Source organism: Miscanthus floridulus, chromosome 12 (genome assembly GCF_019320115.1).
Source record: "Miscanthus floridulus cultivar M001 chromosome 12, ASM1932011v1, whole genome shotgun sequence".
Lineage (NCBI taxonomy): Eukaryota > Viridiplantae > Streptophyta > Magnoliopsida > Poales > Poaceae > Miscanthus > Miscanthus floridulus.
Genome location: NC_089591.1, coordinates 42,612,418 through 42,630,720, shown reverse-complemented (window position 1 = coordinate 42,630,720; position 18,303 = coordinate 42,612,418). Strand labels below are relative to the sequence as shown.

The 18,303-nt window shown below is 42.8% G+C and overlaps 2 protein-coding genes and 1 pseudogene across 2 annotated transcripts; 1 reads left to right on the top strand and 2 right to left on the bottom strand.

The window, feature by feature from the left end:
• Positions 1-7,785: 7,785 nt before the first annotated feature.
• LOC136495775 (protein FAR1-RELATED SEQUENCE 1-like) lies at positions 7,786-10,518 on the bottom strand (annotated as a pseudogene).
• Positions 9,080-14,827, bottom strand: LOC136496899 (uncharacterized). Its single transcript, XM_066492676.1, has 8 exons — positions 11,840-14,827; positions 11,630-11,731; positions 11,418-11,552; positions 11,276-11,335; positions 11,110-11,169; positions 10,915-10,998; positions 10,755-10,826; positions 9,080-10,650 (listed from the first exon to the last, which is right to left on the bottom strand). The coding sequence occupies exons 1-8, from the start codon at positions 11,909-11,911 to the stop codon at positions 10,549-10,551; spliced, it is 687 nt and encodes a 228-aa protein (XP_066348773.1). The 5' UTR covers positions 11,912-14,827; the 3' UTR covers positions 9,080-10,548.
• A 1,082-nt stretch (positions 14,828-15,909) lies between these two features.
• On the top strand, positions 15,910-17,089 carry LOC136496900 (NDR1/HIN1-like protein 1). The gene is made up of 2 exons (XM_066492677.1): positions 15,910-16,307; positions 16,428-17,089. The coding sequence occupies exons 1-2, from the start codon at positions 16,098-16,100 to the stop codon at positions 16,887-16,889; spliced, it is 672 nt and encodes a 223-aa protein (XP_066348774.1). The 5' UTR covers positions 15,910-16,097; the 3' UTR covers positions 16,890-17,089.
• Positions 17,090-18,303: the final 1,214 nt, after the last annotated feature.

The window sequence follows — 18,303 nt, the reverse complement described above, 5'->3', positions numbered from 1 at the left end:
ACAAAAGAGGTACATTTTCTAGAGCTACACCATAGTCTAGCAAAGTTTGTTTCATGTATAATATTTGTGCACAACAAGCACCCGTGGCAATGTATTCTGCTTCGGTGGTGGATAAAGCCACACTATTTTGTTTCTTGGAGGACCAAGACACAAGTGATCTAGCAAGCAAATGGTACCCTACGGATGTGCTTTTTCTATCAACTTTACATCCGGCGTAATCCGAATCGGAATAGCCAATTAATTCAAATAAAGCTCCTTTGGGATACCAAAGGCCAATGCTTGGTGTGTGCTTAAGATACCTAAGGATTCTTTTTACAGCAATTAAATATGTTTCCTTAGGACTAGCTTGAAATCTAGCACACATACACACACTAAACATGATGGCGGGCCTAGATGTGGTCAAATATAACAAACTATCAACCATTGAACAGTAGAGAGTTTGATCAATTCGGTTACCTCCCTCATCTAGGTCGAGATGTCCATTGGTAGGCATTGGTGTCTTGATTGGCTTACATTCATCCATCTTGAATCTCTTGAGAAGATCTTTTGTGTATTTCTCTTGAGAGATGAAGATGCCTTCTTTCATTTGCTTGACTTGACAACCAAGAAAGAATGTAAGCTCACCAATCATTGACATCTCGAACTCCTTCGACATCAATTCACCAAATTCTTTGCATGAGTCTTTATTTGATGATCCAAAGATGATATCATCAACATATACTTGACAAATGAAGATATGCCCATCAAGCTTCTTGGTGAATAGTGTGGTGTTGACCTTCCCAATGGTGAAGCCCTTCTCAATGAGGAAATCCCAAATGCATAACATGTGGTGTTGATTGCTTCCGCCCATAGAGCTTCGGGGGTGTTGTATTCATCTAGCATTGTCCTTGCAAGAGTGATCAAAGTCCGGTTCTTCCTCTCAACTACACTATTTTGTTGAGGAGTATAAGTTACGGAGACTTCATATTTGATTCTAACTTCATCACAATAGGCTTCAATGTTTATGTTGTCAAATTCTTTGCCATTGTCACTTCTAATCTTCTTGAGCTTCACTTTAAATTCATTTTGAGCTCTCTTGGCAAACTTTTTGAAGCAAGATGCAACTTTGGATTTGTCATGAAGGAAAAACACCCATGTATACCTTGAATAGTCATCCACAATCACAAGACAATAGAGATTTCCTCCCAAACTCTTGTATGTTATTTGTCCAAATAAATCCATGTGTAGGAGTTCTATCACTCTTGTGGTTGACATGAAAGCTTTGGTTGGATGAGTGTTTGCAACTTGCTTGCTGGCTTGACATGCACTACAAAGCTTGTCCTTCTCAAACTTCACATCCTTCAACCCTCTTACCAAATCATTCTTCATAAGCTTCTTGAGTGAGCTCATCCCAACATGAGCAAGTCTTCTATGCCATAGCCACCCAAGTGTTGTTTTGGTGAATAGGCAAGTCTTTAAATTTGCATCTTCGGAGGTGAAGCCAACTAGATATAAGTTGTTGTATCTAAATCCATTGAATATCACTTGATTGTCATCTACCTTGGATACAACAACCTCCTTCTCGATGAACAAGCATTGGAAGCCAAGATCACACAATTGCCCAACGAATAGCAAGTTGAAGCTCAATGAAGCAACATAGAGCACATTGGAGATAGAATGATTATTTGATATTGCCACTTTGCCCAATCCTTTAACCTTGCCCTTTGAATTATCTCCAAATGTTATTTTCTCTTGTCCATCTACCTCTTCATCTAGTGAGGTGAACATACGAGGATCCCCGGTCATATGTTGAGTGCAACCACTATCAATAACCCAATGACTTCCACCGGTCTTGTAGTTCACCTACACACAAGAGATTCAAGCTTTAGGAATCCGCACTTGTTGAGGGTCCTTCACCTTCTCAACAAGTGACTTAGCCACCCAAATCTTCTTAGGCCTACTCTTGTTGGGGGTCCTAAGAACATGACTTTTATCTTTCCACTAGAATCTTTTCTAAGCATATAGTGAGCATTGAAAGCAAAGGGTCTAGCATGCTTGGGCAAGGGTTGTGGCGGTGGAGTTTGACACTCATGAGCAAAGTGGCCTTCTTGTCCACACTCAAAGCATCTCTTTAGCTTTGGCTTTGGCTTTGATTGTTGTTGTTGAACTTGAGCCTTCTTCTTCTCTATACTTGCCACATATCCAATGCCACTTCTATCTATCTTCATGACGGTGTTCATGAGTAGCTCACTTTGGAGATGCTTGCCTCTAGCAAACTTGCTCAACCCAATCTTGAGATGTTCTTTCTCCATCTTGAGCTTCTTGTTCTCTTCCTTGAGAACCTCATTGTTCTTCTCTTCCTTGAGCTTCTTGTTCTCTTCCTTGAGCTTCTCATTCTCAAGGATCAACTCTTTGTCATGATCAAGAGTTTCTAGCACAATGATGTTGTTGCTCTTCATCTCTTCAAGATCTTTCATTAGCTTCTCATTATCACTCTTGAGCTTGACATACTCATCATAGTCATTGCACTCAACCACTTGCTTGCCTTTGCTACTAGATCCATGCTCAATGCTCTCATCAATTAAATCATCATATGAGGTAGCTATATCAATCTTAACAACATGGTTAGTAGCATCATGTGGCTCATTTGGTAAGAATTCTTGAGCAATAACAAGAGTATCATAATTGATCTTTAGAGTTGTATATTCATCTTTTAGCTTGTTGTGACTAGTGATAAGCTCATTGTGCACCCACTCAAGTTTATCATGTTTATCTTTAAGCTCTTTCTTAGAAGATTTGAGCTCCTTGAGTTTGGATGATATAGAATCATTTGTTTCTTTGAGCTCATCATTAGCCTTTTCCAATGTATCACACTTAGCTAAGAGTGAATTATTTTTAGCATCAAGTTTTTCATTTGTAGCTCTACTCTTTCTAATGATCTTGGTGTATTTTCTTAGTATTTTGACAAGATCATCATATGTAGGTGAATCATCATCGCTATCGCTATCATCATCACTAGCTTGCTCATCATCACTACTATCATCACTCTTAGTTACCTTGCGTTCACCCTTGGCCATAAGGCATAGGTGTGTAGAGGATGATGGCGATGGTGGCGGCGAAGATGCAAGATCAATAGCAATGGCGGCCACCTTCTTATTGTCACTATCATCATCGGATGATCCACTTGATGAATCAATGTCCGTGAGCCAATCACCGACAATATAGGCCTTGCCACTCTTCTTCTTCTTGTAGAAGTCCCTCTTTTTGCCATCTCTCTTCTTGTATGGCTTGTTCTTTTTCTTCTCATCTTCATCTTCATTGCTTAAGTCATCTTTCTTGCCCTTGTTCTTGAACTTGTCTTTCTTGGGCTTTGTGCATTGATGAGCTAGATGACCAAGTTCGCCACAATTGTAGCAATCCATCTTGGAGATTGGCTTTCTTCTTGAGCTAGTGAAGAATTTCTTCTTCTTGCCGTCAAACTTGATGCCACTCTTGTTTAGCCATTTTAGCATCTTGACGGTCTTCTTCACCATGAGAGCAAGACTTTCTTCATCATCTTCATCACTTGAGCTCTTATACTCAAGTCTTGCTTTGCCCTTATCTTGGCTAGCTTTGAATGCTAAGTCCTTCTCTTTCTTCTTTGTAGAGGATGAGCCATCTTGTGGTATGATGTGCATGTACATCTCATGAGCATTGATCTTTCCCAAGATTTATGTCGGTGTAGCGGCAGAAAGATCACCTTGATGTAGCATGGTCACAATGTGCCCATATTTGTCAATGGGGAGGACACTCAAGATCTTTCTCACAACGTCGGATGGCGATATTTGAGTAAGTCCAAGCCCATTGACTTCCTCTACAAGAATATTTAAACGAGAATACATCTCATTAGCACTTTCTTTGGGAAGCATCTCAAAAGAATTTAGCTTTTTAATCACAAGATGATAGCGTTCCTCACGCTCACTTTTAGTTCCCTCATGGAGCGCACAAATGTCTGACCATAGTGCATGGGCGTCTTTGTGGTTCTTTACACGGTTAAACATATCTTTGCAAAGGCTTCTAAAGATGGTATTTCGAGCCTTTGCATTCCATTTTTCATAGTTAACCTCATCGCCTTATAGGTTAGTAGCATCCCGAGGTTTTGGGAAGCCTTGAGAGGCGGCTCTAAGAATACCAACGTCTAGAGCTTCTAAGTACGTCTCCATGCGGATTTTCTAATATGGAAAGTCATCTCCCTCAAAGATAGGAGGAGGTCCATCCACGTGAGACATCTTGCTCAAAGCGATTAAGCTTAAAACATGAGCATGAGGCTCTGATACCAATTGAAAGGATCAAGATGTCCAAGAGGGGGGGGGGGTGAATTGGGCTAATTCTAAATTTTTTTGTAATAATCAAATCCTACGGATAGCCCAATTAACCCCTTGTGCCTAGAAAAGTATTTCTATCAAACTAACGTACAAAGGACTTGCAACCTATGTTCCAAACTTACTCTAGCATAGCAATTCTAAGAATGTAAAGACAAGTATTGAATTGCTCAAAGTAAATACTCAAAGTAAATGCTCAAAGTAAAGAGAGAGAAGAACGTGGCAATGTTTTGCCGAGGTATCGGAGAGTCGCCACTCCCCACTAGTCCTCGTTGGAGCACCCGTGCAAGGGTGTAGCTCCCCCTTGATCCGTGCAAGGATCAAGTGCTCTCTACGGGTTGATTCTTCGACACTCCGTCGTGGCGAATCACCCAAAGCCGCTCACAACTTGAGTTGGGTCACCCACAAGCTCTGTCGGGTGATCGCCAAGCTCTCAACCACCACCAAGCCGTCTAGGTGATGGCGATCACCAAGAGTAACAAGCACGAACTCTCACTTGACCACGCGAAGCCTAATGAGAAGATGGATGCACACTTTGCTACTCTTGATCACTAATGAGGCTACTCACTTGGATTCTCAAATCTCAATCACCTCACTAGGACCTTGCTCTTCTTGGCACTCATAAACATGTTTCTCAGCTGTTGGAATGAGCAAAAGTAGCTTCACACACGAGTGGAGCTTCTATTTATAAGGCAGCCTGAAAAACGAACCATTATGAGCTTCTACGGGGTGACCGGACGCTCCGGTCATGTTGACCGGACGCTCTGGTCAGTTCAACCCACGAACTAGTGGAAATGTGTTGACCAGACGCTGGCAGGGTCCAGTCACCACTGACCGGACGCGTCCGGTCGCATGAAACCCTCACTAGATGCTTACTGGACTCGACCGGATGCTGAACCCTCAGGGTCTGGTCAGTACTGACCGGACGCGTCCGGTCACAGATTCCCTTCTCTGGAACCTTACTGGAGTCGACCAGACGCTGCCTCTCAGTGTCCGGTCACTTGACCTCTCCAGCGTCCGATCGCACCAAACGCAGTCTGCTGATCAAAGGTACTGACCAGACCCTGCGGCCAGCGTCTGGTCACACCGGAGCCAGCATCCGGTCAGCATTTGACCCTCCATTCACTTTCAACTCTCGAACATATGTGAATGAAGTTTGCTCCAAAAGATTTTAGGCATTCATAGGAGCTACCTAGAGCTAGTTTTAATAAGTGTGCACCACACCTAACTCACTAGACTCAACTAGGTTAAGCTACCCATTCATACCCCCCTTAATAGTACGGCCAAAGGAAAAACAAAGTCCTAAACTACTCTAAGTGTCACTCCAACTCCAATCGACACTTAGAACTAGTCATCCTTAACCTTGTCGTCTATCCTTTGAAAACTGAAATGATTTTCATTGTAGGGGCATGACCAACTCGATTGCCCAATCGATCTCCATTATCATGACCTAACTTAATTGCCTCTGTAAAACACACATTAGTCATAGTAATATTGTATTGACATTAATCACCGAAATCCAACTAGGGGCCTAGATGCTTTCATAGGACTTACAGTACAACTATGAGAGCTACATGGCTCTGGCTTTAGCTCAGTAGGAGAACCTTTTCTAGCTTGTTAGAGGTTACCTTTATAGCGCAAGAGGGGTGTGTTCCGGGTTGGATATAGTGCAGCCTTTGTCTGTCAGTATATAGGCTGCACGTCATTGTGTCTGTTGGAAGAGGAGCCCTACATTCGTAGGCCACAGAAACCTAGTGGCCCTAACTTATTAGACGAACCTTTGAAAGGCTTCATAGTGACCCCTGCCTGTTCACCTTGAAAGTGTTTTGGGAGTTGCAAACCCGGGCATATGGGTATCACGACTCACAGTGAAAGTGTACAACCTCTGCAGAGTGTAAAACTGGTATATCAGTCGTGCTCACGATCACGAGCGACCTTGGAACCCTTATGGAATAGATGAATATTAAGAATTATCTGTTTATGCTATTCATTAATCATGTTTACATTGATCATGTGTTTTGCATTGGGAATTAAAACAACTTGTTGCTACTCTTAAGCTAAAATTGTGACAACTAAAAACTAAATGTTGTTAAACCTGTGTCAAGCCTTTTGAGCCTCATGGACCCCATGTTACACTTGTTGAGTACGACATGTACTTACGCTTGTTTATTTTTATTATTTGGATAAAAATCCTAGATGGGTAACAGATGGCTATGGTAACGACAATTTTCCTGAGGATTACTAGTCTTGTGATCAACCAGTTGACGTTCCTGTGATATGGAGCTTCTGCGAGAGATCTTTTCTTATACTTCTGCTATATTTATGTGAAAACTCTGTCTTATTTGTGATGTAATAAACACTTGTGATGATACTATTCATAATTTATCGGCTTATGTGTGTGATCTGATCTCTGGGCGCACATAAGATTTTGCATCATATTTTATCCTTAAAATTGGGTGTGACAGTAAGTATCTTGCAGCTCCATATAATTCTAGCCTATATATTTCAGGTTGCATTTGCAATGTAGAGCAACATCTGTTTTTTTTTTGTTTTTTTTTTGTGCAGATTCCGGCTTTCAAAGAGTGTTGGTATGAACACGCTGAAGTAAAGTTAGACCTGGATGTTTTTTCAGTTGTGTACCCTCCTGTCCCTAAACATAACAACATGTAAGTTTAATCTATTCAATTTTTTCTGTCTTCTTATTAAGCTGCACCGATTGATATTTGTGTTTTTCTATCAGACCTGATTGTGGCATATTTGGTATTAAGTTCATGGAGTTATGGGATAACAGTATCGACCTTAGGCATGTTTTTGATCAGTCTGACATCCCTAGTCTAAGAGTCAAGGTTGGGAATGCACTTTTTTCAGCAAGAAGAATGTTGTTGACAAAACACTAGTACAGAATTTATTTGAGCAGGTTAGCTTGACATCCTTTTTCTCATTTGGTCTTATGTTCATTTTTCCATTTTTATTTGATACATTTCTTTTTAACTTTCTATACTACAGGGCATTGATCCTCGGGGTATGTGAATAGAGAGAACCTCAAAATGGTCATAGTTAGAAAATTGATGCAGAAATATAGCTATGTAGATATGCATGAGCTGTAGCCTCAACATGATGGAAGCTCTTTTTTCTTGGTGTATTTCCCTGTCCCTTTTTTCTTGGTGTACTACGTATAGATGTTTTCCCTGTCCCTTTTTTCTAGGAGATGAGTGTGCAGTGACGTGCATGATTGCACATTGTGCTATGAAGTTTTATTATCATATATGTTTTTTCCTGTAATCAGTAGGTTTTTGTGTTTGAATGCTTGGTACCTTACTATATTGAATATGAATGATATATTTTTTTAGCACTGTATAGTTCTCTACATTGCATATAACCCACAAGTGCATCATTGATGTTTCTAAAAAAGCTTTTCCATACAGTAAGTTCAATATCTCCATAATTTAACCAAACACCTTTACATATATTTTTTTTAACCAAGTACAAATGTCTAAATCCTGCACAGAGCGGGAGCTCTGTGTACTGGGTACGCCCTTTTTTTAAGTACAAATATCTAAATAGATACACCATTTTCCTTTTTTTGCTTCAACTATTACTTTTGCTATCCAATCCTCCTTTTCACAATCAAGGCTTTCTCCCTACTTCTTGCTTTTCGCCCTCTTGAGTTGTTTTATGCTGCATCAGTGTTCTTCTTTGTAGCTTCCTTCATCCTCTTGGACTTTGGCTTGACTGGTGAGCCTGCAAGTTTAAAAAATGTTTTTGATCAATGCTGTTTTTTATCTGATTGTGTATGAAAAAAATTTAATAGCTACTAAACTGAACAAAGAAAAGTTGTTTTTATATGTTTTTTACCTGTGCTTTCATTTGATGTTGCTTTCTTTTTCTTCTTGCTTTCTTTTTGCTTCATTTTCTGTTTAACTTCTTCTATTAATGGCTTTATTCTTTTCGGCAATGCGGCCTGCCCCTTTTTGTTGTTGTTTCTGGATCTTCAATATTACTTTCTGAACTATTCAGTGCTGCATTTGTTGGTTCTATTGTCTGTCCCTGACTCCCTGTTCATGTGAACTTAGTTCATTCTGAGCTTATCAGTTCTTTGAGGTGCCAGCAACTTTTCCAGGTGCAAGTCAATCCTGTCCATTTCTGCCATAAGGTATTCTGTTGCTTCTTCTTTTTTAGCTGCTTTTGAATTCAAAATTGTAGATTTCCTTGACAGTACATTGAACCTGAGCAATGAACTTGTTGCCACTGTGTTCTCTTCTATTTTTCGCTTGACCAATCTCACATCCCTTTTTCTCCATCTATCTATTATGTATTTATTTGGTATCCTGCTGACTTCCTTTTCTATCATCATTTTCAGGATGTGTGAGTAGAGGATGCCCCGTCTTTGTTAATTTTGGTGCAGATGCAATTGAATTCTTCTCCCCCTTTGCTGAGGTCACTAAACACTATGTATTTTCTTATCCTTTGTAGCTTCTGAACCTGGTTACTTCTTTGCCACACTTCAAACACTTTGCCTTCTTGAATTTCCTTGTAAGTCATTGTTGATGTAGCTTTGAGCTGTACCTGGAACTTTTTGTATATGTTCCTGTTGTACAACTCTTGTGCTTGTATCTCAAATGTGTAGCCAAACAATAGTTCCTTCGGCCTTTTCTGGGCGCTGTAGTGGTCCTCTAGATTCTCTGCTCTATCTATTGTATCTATTATGCGTTGGTACTCTACCAAGAAGCTGATAACACTGTAGGTTGGCCCCACATTCTCCTTGAATCTTGCATTCACAGCCTCACTCCTTGATGTGGTTTGGATGCAAGGGAAGAAATCATTTTGTAATAAACTGGGATGAATCTTTCCCTTGTCTCCCACATCCTCGTGAAGTACTTATTGTTCTGTAGCTGTCTTTCCTCAATCATCTTCCCCCACAAGTACTCAAATTCCTCTTCTGTCAAACTGTTGTTCACCGTGTCTTCAAATTCTTCATAGAGGCCATCTTTTGCTACAAATATTTTGATATTCTTCTAGTAGCATTTTGTTTTGATGTGAAACAAGCAGTTTCTATGCCTTGTATCTGTGAACACCTCCTGAATAGCTGCTTTCATTGCTTTATCCTGGTCTGTTATGATTCTAGGGTGTTTGCCTCCCATTGATTCTAGGAATGTTTCAAACACCCATTTGAAAGTTTCTGTAGTTTCATCATGTAGGAAAGCACATCCAAAGATACATGATTGTGCATGTCCAGTGATACTCACAAAGGGTACAAATGGCAACCTATATTTGTTTGTCATGTATGTTGTGTCAAAGTTGACACAGTCTCTATATTCTGCGTAATATTTCAGCGAAGATCCATCTCTCCAAAAAATATTTTTTACTTTGTTCTCCTCATCTAATTCAAACTTGTAGAAGAAGCTAGGATCATTAGCTTTCCTGATTTGATGTTGTCCAAGACCTTAGTCATATCTGATCATCTGACCTTTCTGTTTATTTTTGTTCTGAAGTTGCTAACATCCTTCTTCTTCACCGGAAGTGTTGTGACTCCTCTGAGATAGGACAGTATAGAAATCATCTTTCTTGTTGGAATATTGTTTTCATTCAAGGTCCTTATGAGTGCCTTCTCCATATCCGTCATATACTTGTGTCCACTAAACTGCTGATCTCTGTGCGCTGGTTGCAGCTCATGGTTGTGATCCAAATCAAGTCTAATAATCCTCCAAACTCCATTTTCTTCTTTGACAACCATAACACACTTGCAGTCTGTTTTCACTACTACATTTGTTTGTCTTTTTGGTCCCTTCTTTTTTCCAATATCCTTGTCCACTGCTACCTCCTGCTGATCTACTGTCTTTGGTTCTTGTTTTCCATACTTGTTACACTTGATTGTGACTTTGGTGACTTCATTATTCCTTTTCTTGCTTGCAGTTCTGAAGACATGCACTACGGCTGTTTCAAAACCAGCAAGGTATGCATAGAAGTTGAAAAAGTGTTGAGCATCATCTTTGGTTTTAAATTCCATCCCTAACTGTGGTGTATACAAGCTATTGATATCTGCGTTGTTTCCTTCAGAAGCTGCCATCTGTTCTCTACTGATAAAATCATCAATCTCTTGTTCAGTGAGTTCTTGGCTTCCATTTCTATCTGCTCTGTCTATTTCTTCAGCTGGCACGCTCTGTTCTGATGTTGTCATTGTTGAATCTTTTACGGCACTTGTTCGTTCTCATATCTCTTGAATTTCCATGTTTCTGAAGATGCCATTCTGCCATTGTTCTTCTTCAGGCTCTGATAAGTATTCTTCATCCCAGTCCCTGAGTTGGTAGTCCTGAAAATTATTAATGTAATAAGTACTTATTCATATTTTTTTGTATCATATTGAAATTGTTAATACATATATATAATACGACTTCATGTGTTTTAGAGTCTTACCTCAAATTCTGTAGTTGAGTTATTGAAATCTTTGTTTCTCTCAGGGCTGTTGTTCATGTTGCCGAGAGCCATCTGCAAAAATATATTGTTAGGAATAAAGGCAAGTTTTTGTGATGGTTTGTTGTGCTTAGTCAACTTTTTTTTATGGCATTCTTTTTACCTGTTTCCCTGTTTGCTTTCTAGATAAGACATAGTCATCCCCTGTGCAACAGTCTGAAATTTGTGTCTGTCCTTGTAGATTTTCCTGTGTATTAAATAACAATAGCATTTTTTGTTAAATAGAAATAAGTACATTGTCTTTTGAGTAGTATTATTCAACGTTTTGCATCTATATAATTTGTTTTTGTTTTTTTACCTGAAAAAGCTGTGTACCAAGCAGCATACTTGTATACGACCCCTGCATTTCTTGAGATAACTGAAAACATGTTCAAATGTTATTAGAAAAAGAATACACTGATTTTTCTCAGGTGCCTAGCACATGCAAGTTAATAAATTTTTTTGGAAGTGTAAATATGTTTTACCAAGTACATTTCTTCTTGGGAGTTTCTGATTTGCTCCATTAGCAGCCCTGTCAAGCTCTCCTGTGATTTTTTTTGTATCAGGTTTTATAGTTTTGTGTTTTCAGGTTTTGTAAAGAATGAATCAACATTTTTTTCCACGCACCTGGCTGCTGCTATGCCATTGAAACAGGTTTGCACTGCATTGTCCCATTTCTGTTCTTTCATTGTTTGAACTTCCCCTAGCAGTAGAAGTATTTCCTTTTGTATTTGTTGTTTGTGTTGATGTCCCTTCATCAATCTGTAAACAGTACATGATCAAGGTTTACAAAACTTGCTGTTATCTTATGTCTTTTTTTATTATTTATTTTTTCATACCTGGAAGTTGTACATCAGCCCGAACTCGTCCTGCCATTGGTTCATCAGAGGCCTTGAAGTTGTTGCTGCAATTGGATTGCTTGCAAGGTATGGCAATTGTACCTGTTTTTTCAAATTTTGTCTTGGATATATGAATTTCATACAGTATTTAAGTTATAGTATGAAGTATTGTTTTTTCTTTTTTGCAAATTTTTATGTTTCAGAAGTTACCTGCAGTTGGTTTTCTTGCAGTGATGTCGCTGTAAACTTGTCCTTACATGTATCCCCCACTCCATCGTACATGCAAAATGTAGTAATAAGTTAGTCAGTATAGAATTTTTTTGTCCTGTTTTACACACTGTTTATTAGGGTTGTAGCCAAATGGATGCTTCAACCCACCTGAGTATTCATATTTGTGTTATTTTGCTGTCAGGTTTGTTACTTTGTAGCAGAAGGTTACAAAATAACAGATCTTACCTCAGAAAAGGGCTGCAATGTATATACTGGCACTGAATGGAATATGCATTTGTGCACCTGCTGATTGCACTGCTGCTATTGGCTTCAAGTGGATGCTTAATCAGGTGAGGACTAAAACATGCAGTATTCATAATTTATTTGGATGACCATTTTCATTTATTTTTCATTTAGTTCCTGGCCCTGTTCGTTTGTCTTATAATCCGTACTTTTCAGCTTGTTTTTTCAACCGGAACAATATTTTTCTCTCACAACAAATCAACCGGAATAGTGTTTCGGCTTTTTCAGCGAAGCCAACGGGGCCTTCAGTTCTTGAACCTGTAGTCTCCTAAAGGGCACACACATTCACAACTATTAGATGCTAGATGTAATTGCATATTGCACCAAACTTTCCCCCACTCTGTGGAACATGTTTTTTTTTTCTGGGAATCCCCTCGTATGAAACTGTTGGATAGTTTGTTTAGTTTTCTGACTCGCTACCAGAAACACCTTATGCATGGTTACTGATTCCACACCCAGGGCTCGGTGGGCTAAATGCTCTGATGCCTTGTTTTAGGCAGCATTGCCTAGATATGTGCTGATTTTTTTTTTCATGCATTTTTGTAAATCTAAGTAGGCTGACTGTTTGTGGTTCTAGTGTAGAGCTAGAAAAATGCAGGCTCTTACTTCAGCTGAACTGCTGGATGCTTGAATGATTTGTTATATACCTTTTTTATGAACCTCATGTGTGATTATAAAATGGATCATTTCTGATTAGATCTTGAATATGGCATGATTGCCCTGTACTCCTGTGTATACTGTTTTTTTTATTTTGTGTTAAATTCATAGATCTGAAAGATTTAAATATTTTGGCCTCCAGATCCTGCATTTTAGACAACTTTTTTTTTTCTTGAACATGCAAGAGAACTGCATGACATTGCATTAAGAAGAGAGTTTGTTACATCTAGTTTTGTTAGATGCATTTTGGACAATGAAAGAGAGTATACTGCAAATGAATACCGAGTATATTTGATAAATTTCGTAGTGTGTCCAGTAGACCAATTATAATCTACATGGCAAGCATATTTCTTTCAGGACTTAATCTAATTTGTCTGAAAACTTAATTTTCCCTGGTAGACAGATTGACTAATAAAACCATGAATATTTGCCAAGCATAGAGATTAGAAATTTGTATGTTAACTGAGCAGCTGACACAGAGAGATTTTTAGTGCTGGAAGGGGAAATAACAATGTAGGAAATCATGGTGAGTATTGTTTTGAGTAGTCATGATTTCCCTTTGTGCGCAAGCTGGCCACTCTACTAGAGAAGAAATACATGCTACTAACGTTTTTACTACTGCACGCCGATCACTTTGGGAAATGCAAATTAACTTACTACTGCATGCTATTGACTACTAGGGACACAAATTAATTTACATCATAAATGATATTTTTCACTGCAGTGATGGAGAATCAGTATGGCAATCGGATTGGGAAGTGCTGTGCCGTGGGTGATGTGCAAGGAGTAGGATGCACCTGACCGTAGATGTTGATCCTTTGTTGCTCTGTAGTTCCAGATCTGCTCCTTCATCCATCTGTAGATCTCGATCTTCCTTTTTCCCCTCTCTTTCTATGCTTGTTCGGCACGTAGGTAAGTTATCACCCGTCTCATTTTTTTTGTTCGATTCAGATCTGTTTTTTTTATTCTCTTTTTCCTTGGTGAATAAGTTGATGGCTTTTATATGGGCTTCTGTTTCCGTTGTTTTCTGAGTTTCATTTTTGGGCCAATTGCCTTTTTGTTGTTTGGATCTTTTCTTTCTCAATTTTTGGGCCTACAACAGCAAAGCACAGAAGTTGTTGGATGTTGATCCTGTGGTTTTATAAATCGGTTGTTTCATTGGTTTGGAACAACCGTTTTTCTTTTTTTTTTTTGTTTTTCCGGTTGTTTTGGGGCTTCGAAACAACCGATTGCTAGGGAGCCCAAAATCAACCGAATGTTCAGTAGACAGATTCCCAACCTCACCCTCCCCGCGCAAGATAATGAAGCGAGCAAAGGTCCATCAAAATAATTCTCTAGGCCTTTGCGCCACCAACCGTAAAATGGCGCAAATAATTCCCTGCGCTTTCCGCTACCAACCGCAAAATGCATGCCACACTCCATCAGCCAGAGGGAGATTATTTTTTGAGGGAACAGAGGGAGATTCCTGGCCGGCTAACGCTATTTGCTATGCTAGCTCTGCTCACCAAACAGAACAGAAGAGATGGGACGGTAGGTGACATACCCCATCACACACAGCCCGCCCGCAGAAGAGTGGCAGGAATCGTCTGGCTACTTTGCTCTGTACTTACAAGCTTCTAATGGTCCTGAATCTAATGTATCTTCTTTCTATGGTGCTGGATGCAGTACAGGGTAGGTGGCATGTATATATGATGATGCATCCTGCTCCAGCCGTGTTGTATGTATTTATTTAATCATTTTGTTCTAAATTATTTTGTGCCTGCGAGCTGGTGTTCCTGAAATCAATCATCACTAGTCGACAAATCAGATAAAATTCCGCGGAAATAGTGGTGCGGTGTGGTTTCAACTCACCCCGGATCATTTTGTCTTCCTGGCTAAGTCAGTGTAGTTTACTGTGGGGTTTTCCGGCGCTGATTTACCCAACAGATCGATCCTCTTTTTTTTGTATGGCAAAAGAGACGGCCTTTGTCAAGTCATGCTGACTCACGGAGACACTACCTAGGAATGGACGGAAATGAAACGATCCAAAAGGCCGCGTCTGATCTGATGCTTTTGATCCCAAGCTTCTGGTAAAAGAATTCATAAAGAAGAGCACTGTACGTACGAGTTTACGTGCCATGCACAACGTTATCCACCAACAGCATGCAGTGATTCAACCTCCCTTGATTTACTATTTTGTTCACCACAGCCGTGGCCAGTGTGATTTCCCATTCCTTTACTGGATTCTGATTAGAGCTAGCGATAGCTCAGTGGAGGCAAATCGAGTGATTAGGCATACATGCGTGCTGGTGCGCTGCCGTAGGGCACATGGCAGTCGGTGGGAGTGGGGGGGATAAGGAACGGAGGGCACCATGATTCATGCGCCTCCCTTGTTTGGTTGCGCACCTGATCGATGCGGCTCATCAGCCGAGCGGCGCGCGTGGCACCACCGCATGACACGACGTAGCAACCGTCGACGACGCAAGCAAGCTTGCGTGCTCACGACGCGACGGCACGAGGGGGCGCGTGCACCGACGCCCCTCCGGGCTCCGGCGTCCGTCCCTCGCTCGGGATCGCTGTGCGCCGCGCAGCTCTAGGCCCTCCGGCGCTGGAGATGGGAGAAATCCAAAGGGGGTGAGGACATAGCTAAGGTATCTCCATGCAGGCTTGATGTAGCCAGTCTGGACTACCACACATTGGAGTTGTTCATCGCGTGAAATGGGGATCGGACAGCCGTACAAAAATCTAGTCTTATATGTATGCGTTTGCATGTGTGAATTATGTGAAGCAGGAGTATTTCGGCAACATTGGTCAATGGCACAGGAATATACGGCCGAGAGTCGACCTGTAACCTCGATGCGCATATGCAAGAACGTCCCCAGTTGACCAACCGGCGTGGAGTGAAGCTCAAGCAGCATCAGAGTACCCGGACTAACCAGTAGCCACTGGCCCAGCACGGATCTCAGGGCAGATGCACTAGGCTATAGGCAACCTCCATGCTCAAAGGGGCCCCGGGAAGAAGCAGAGGAATCTTCGATGGTTGAGCTGTAGCTTTCGTCCATCCCCTGCCCTGTAAGCCAAAAACAAAAGCCCCTTTTTAAAACACGCACCTCACCATATACCTCTTCTAGTTTATTAGTCTACCGGCTGGAGTAAATAAAAGGCCACCCCCACTCGCGCCACACTTTAGCTTCCCACTGCCCACATGCGCGCACAGTCCTAAGCTTAGCCAGCAGCAAGGCAGCCCAGCTGAGCTCCCAGTCCCAGTCCAGTCCAGTCCAGCACCGCGGCAGGGCAGCAGGTCGTCGGTCTCGCCGACATGAGCAAGGAGAAGCACCACCGCGACTGGATCCTCCGCCGCTGCTGCGGCTCCATCGCCGCCTGCATCCTCACGCTCTTCGCCGTGGTCGGCTTCATCGTGCTCGTCATCTACCTGGCGCTGCACCCCTCCAAGCCGTCCTTCTACCTCCAGGACGTGCAGCTCCGGTCCATCGACCTCAGCGACCCGGAGCTCTCCCTCGACCTCCAGGTACGCACGACGTGTTAGCTAGCTAGTCTGATGCATGCATTTGGCCACCCCCGGCCGATTTCGTGACGGAGGCGGACGAACTAACGCACGGTGGTACCTGCCGGCACGACCCACACGCAGGTGACGATCGCGTCGCGGAACCCGAACGACCGTGTGGGCGTGTACTACAAGACGCTGGACGCGTTCACGACGTACCGCGACGAGCCCGTGACGGTCCCGGTGTCGATGCCGTCGATCTACCAGGGCCACAAGGACGTGTCGGTGTGGTCACCCGTGATGTCGGGCGACGCCGTCCCCGTGGCGCAGTACGTGGCGGACGCCATGAAGCAGGACATCGCGGCGGGCTACGTGCTGCTCCACGTCAAGGTGGAGGGCCGCGTAAAGTGGAAGGTCGGCAGCTGGGTCTCCGGCGGCTACCACCTCTTCGTCACCTGCCCCGCGCTGCTCGCCACCAGCGGCAGCGCCTTCGCCGGCAGCGCGTTCACGTCCAGTGCGGCGTCGGGGGTTGGGGTCCCCGCCGGCGTCAACACCACCGTCTCGCTCAAGTTCACGCACCCGGCCGACTGCACTGTCGACGTGTGAGTTGTGACGACGACGGGCGCGGCGTGTTCGTTCGTACTACTAGCTAGTACGATGAGGATCAACGTCGCTCGCGATTACGCGTAGTCGGTATCGAGCAATTAAATCTTGGTGTAGCAAATGATGTCCTTATATATATTTCCCCTTTAATTTCCGAACCTGTGCAGAATAAGTTAATATAAGCTCTACTCTATCTATAGCTAGCTATACATGTGTCATAGGTTTTCTATATTACCATGTTTAATTTATTATTATGCGCGCACACAAAATCTCACAATTTTAAGTATGTACCGTATATACAGAGTAAATTTCCACTCATGTGTACAATTGATCGTCTCCCCTTTATTATTTTGTGCGTTCCATTGAGCTGTGCGTAACATGGCCATGTCCCCTTACGGACGAGACGGCAGTTTCGAGCACGAGATAGAAGCAGCAGGTACGTGTGCCGGCCGGCCGTTTTCTAAGGCCCCTACGTACAAACGACTCGTTGAAAGGGAAGAAACAGCAGGATTTGAGAGCGCGGAGAGCGACCCAGCACCGACTATCAACTACACACTCCTGCATCTGCGTGCGCGAAGGTCGGGCATGATGGCATATAGTTTGGCCGCGCGTCACGTCGGGATCCATCGCGCTGTGTATGTGTAGCAAAAAGGGGCAAATTAAAATCCAGAGGCTAGGTATTATCAACAGACGGATGGAGTGAGACTGATCGGCAATCATCGCCCCAGAGGACGAGGGCGTCCAGCGCCATTCGTATTATGAGCCTGAAAAACCAGCTCGCGCCGACACACGGGCGCTCTGGCCGCGTTTCACGTGGCTCGCAGTCGCAGCGACCGACCGCGCAGGATGTGGAGATGGAGTGAGGACGCGCGCACGTACGTCCCGCCCGCGGCCGCGGACAGACCATTCACAAGTGACAGGTCGAGCGGTGGATTAGAATGACGCCCGGAAATGGAAGGCGATCGTGAAGGCGACTCAGCCCCCGACCTTGATCTAGGTCATCTTCTCTGGTGATCTGGATCAGCAACGCCGATGACCACCAGGTCTCGGCGCCCACGCCACGCCTGCCGACCCTCAGTCGGCGGCGGACACCGCATACCGCCAGTTAGCCGTTCGCTGGTCTGAAACTTGGCTGAAACTGGCTGAAAACACTGTTCTGGCTGAATTGTTGTGAGAGAAAAACACTGTTTCGGCTGAAAAAATAAGCCGAACAAGCCGAATATGGGGTAAGTCGAATAGGGCCTCAGGCGCCGTTGCCCACAAATTTCCGTAGGGACTAGCGCCGCTTAGGTTTCCTAGGTTGGGACAACGTTTGTGTCTGCGCCGTTCTGTAGCGCAGTTCACCATTGTTTTGCTTACTAGTCTGATCACATGGCGTCGGAAAGGAATGGCAGCGCGGGGGACGCGGGTGTTAGCC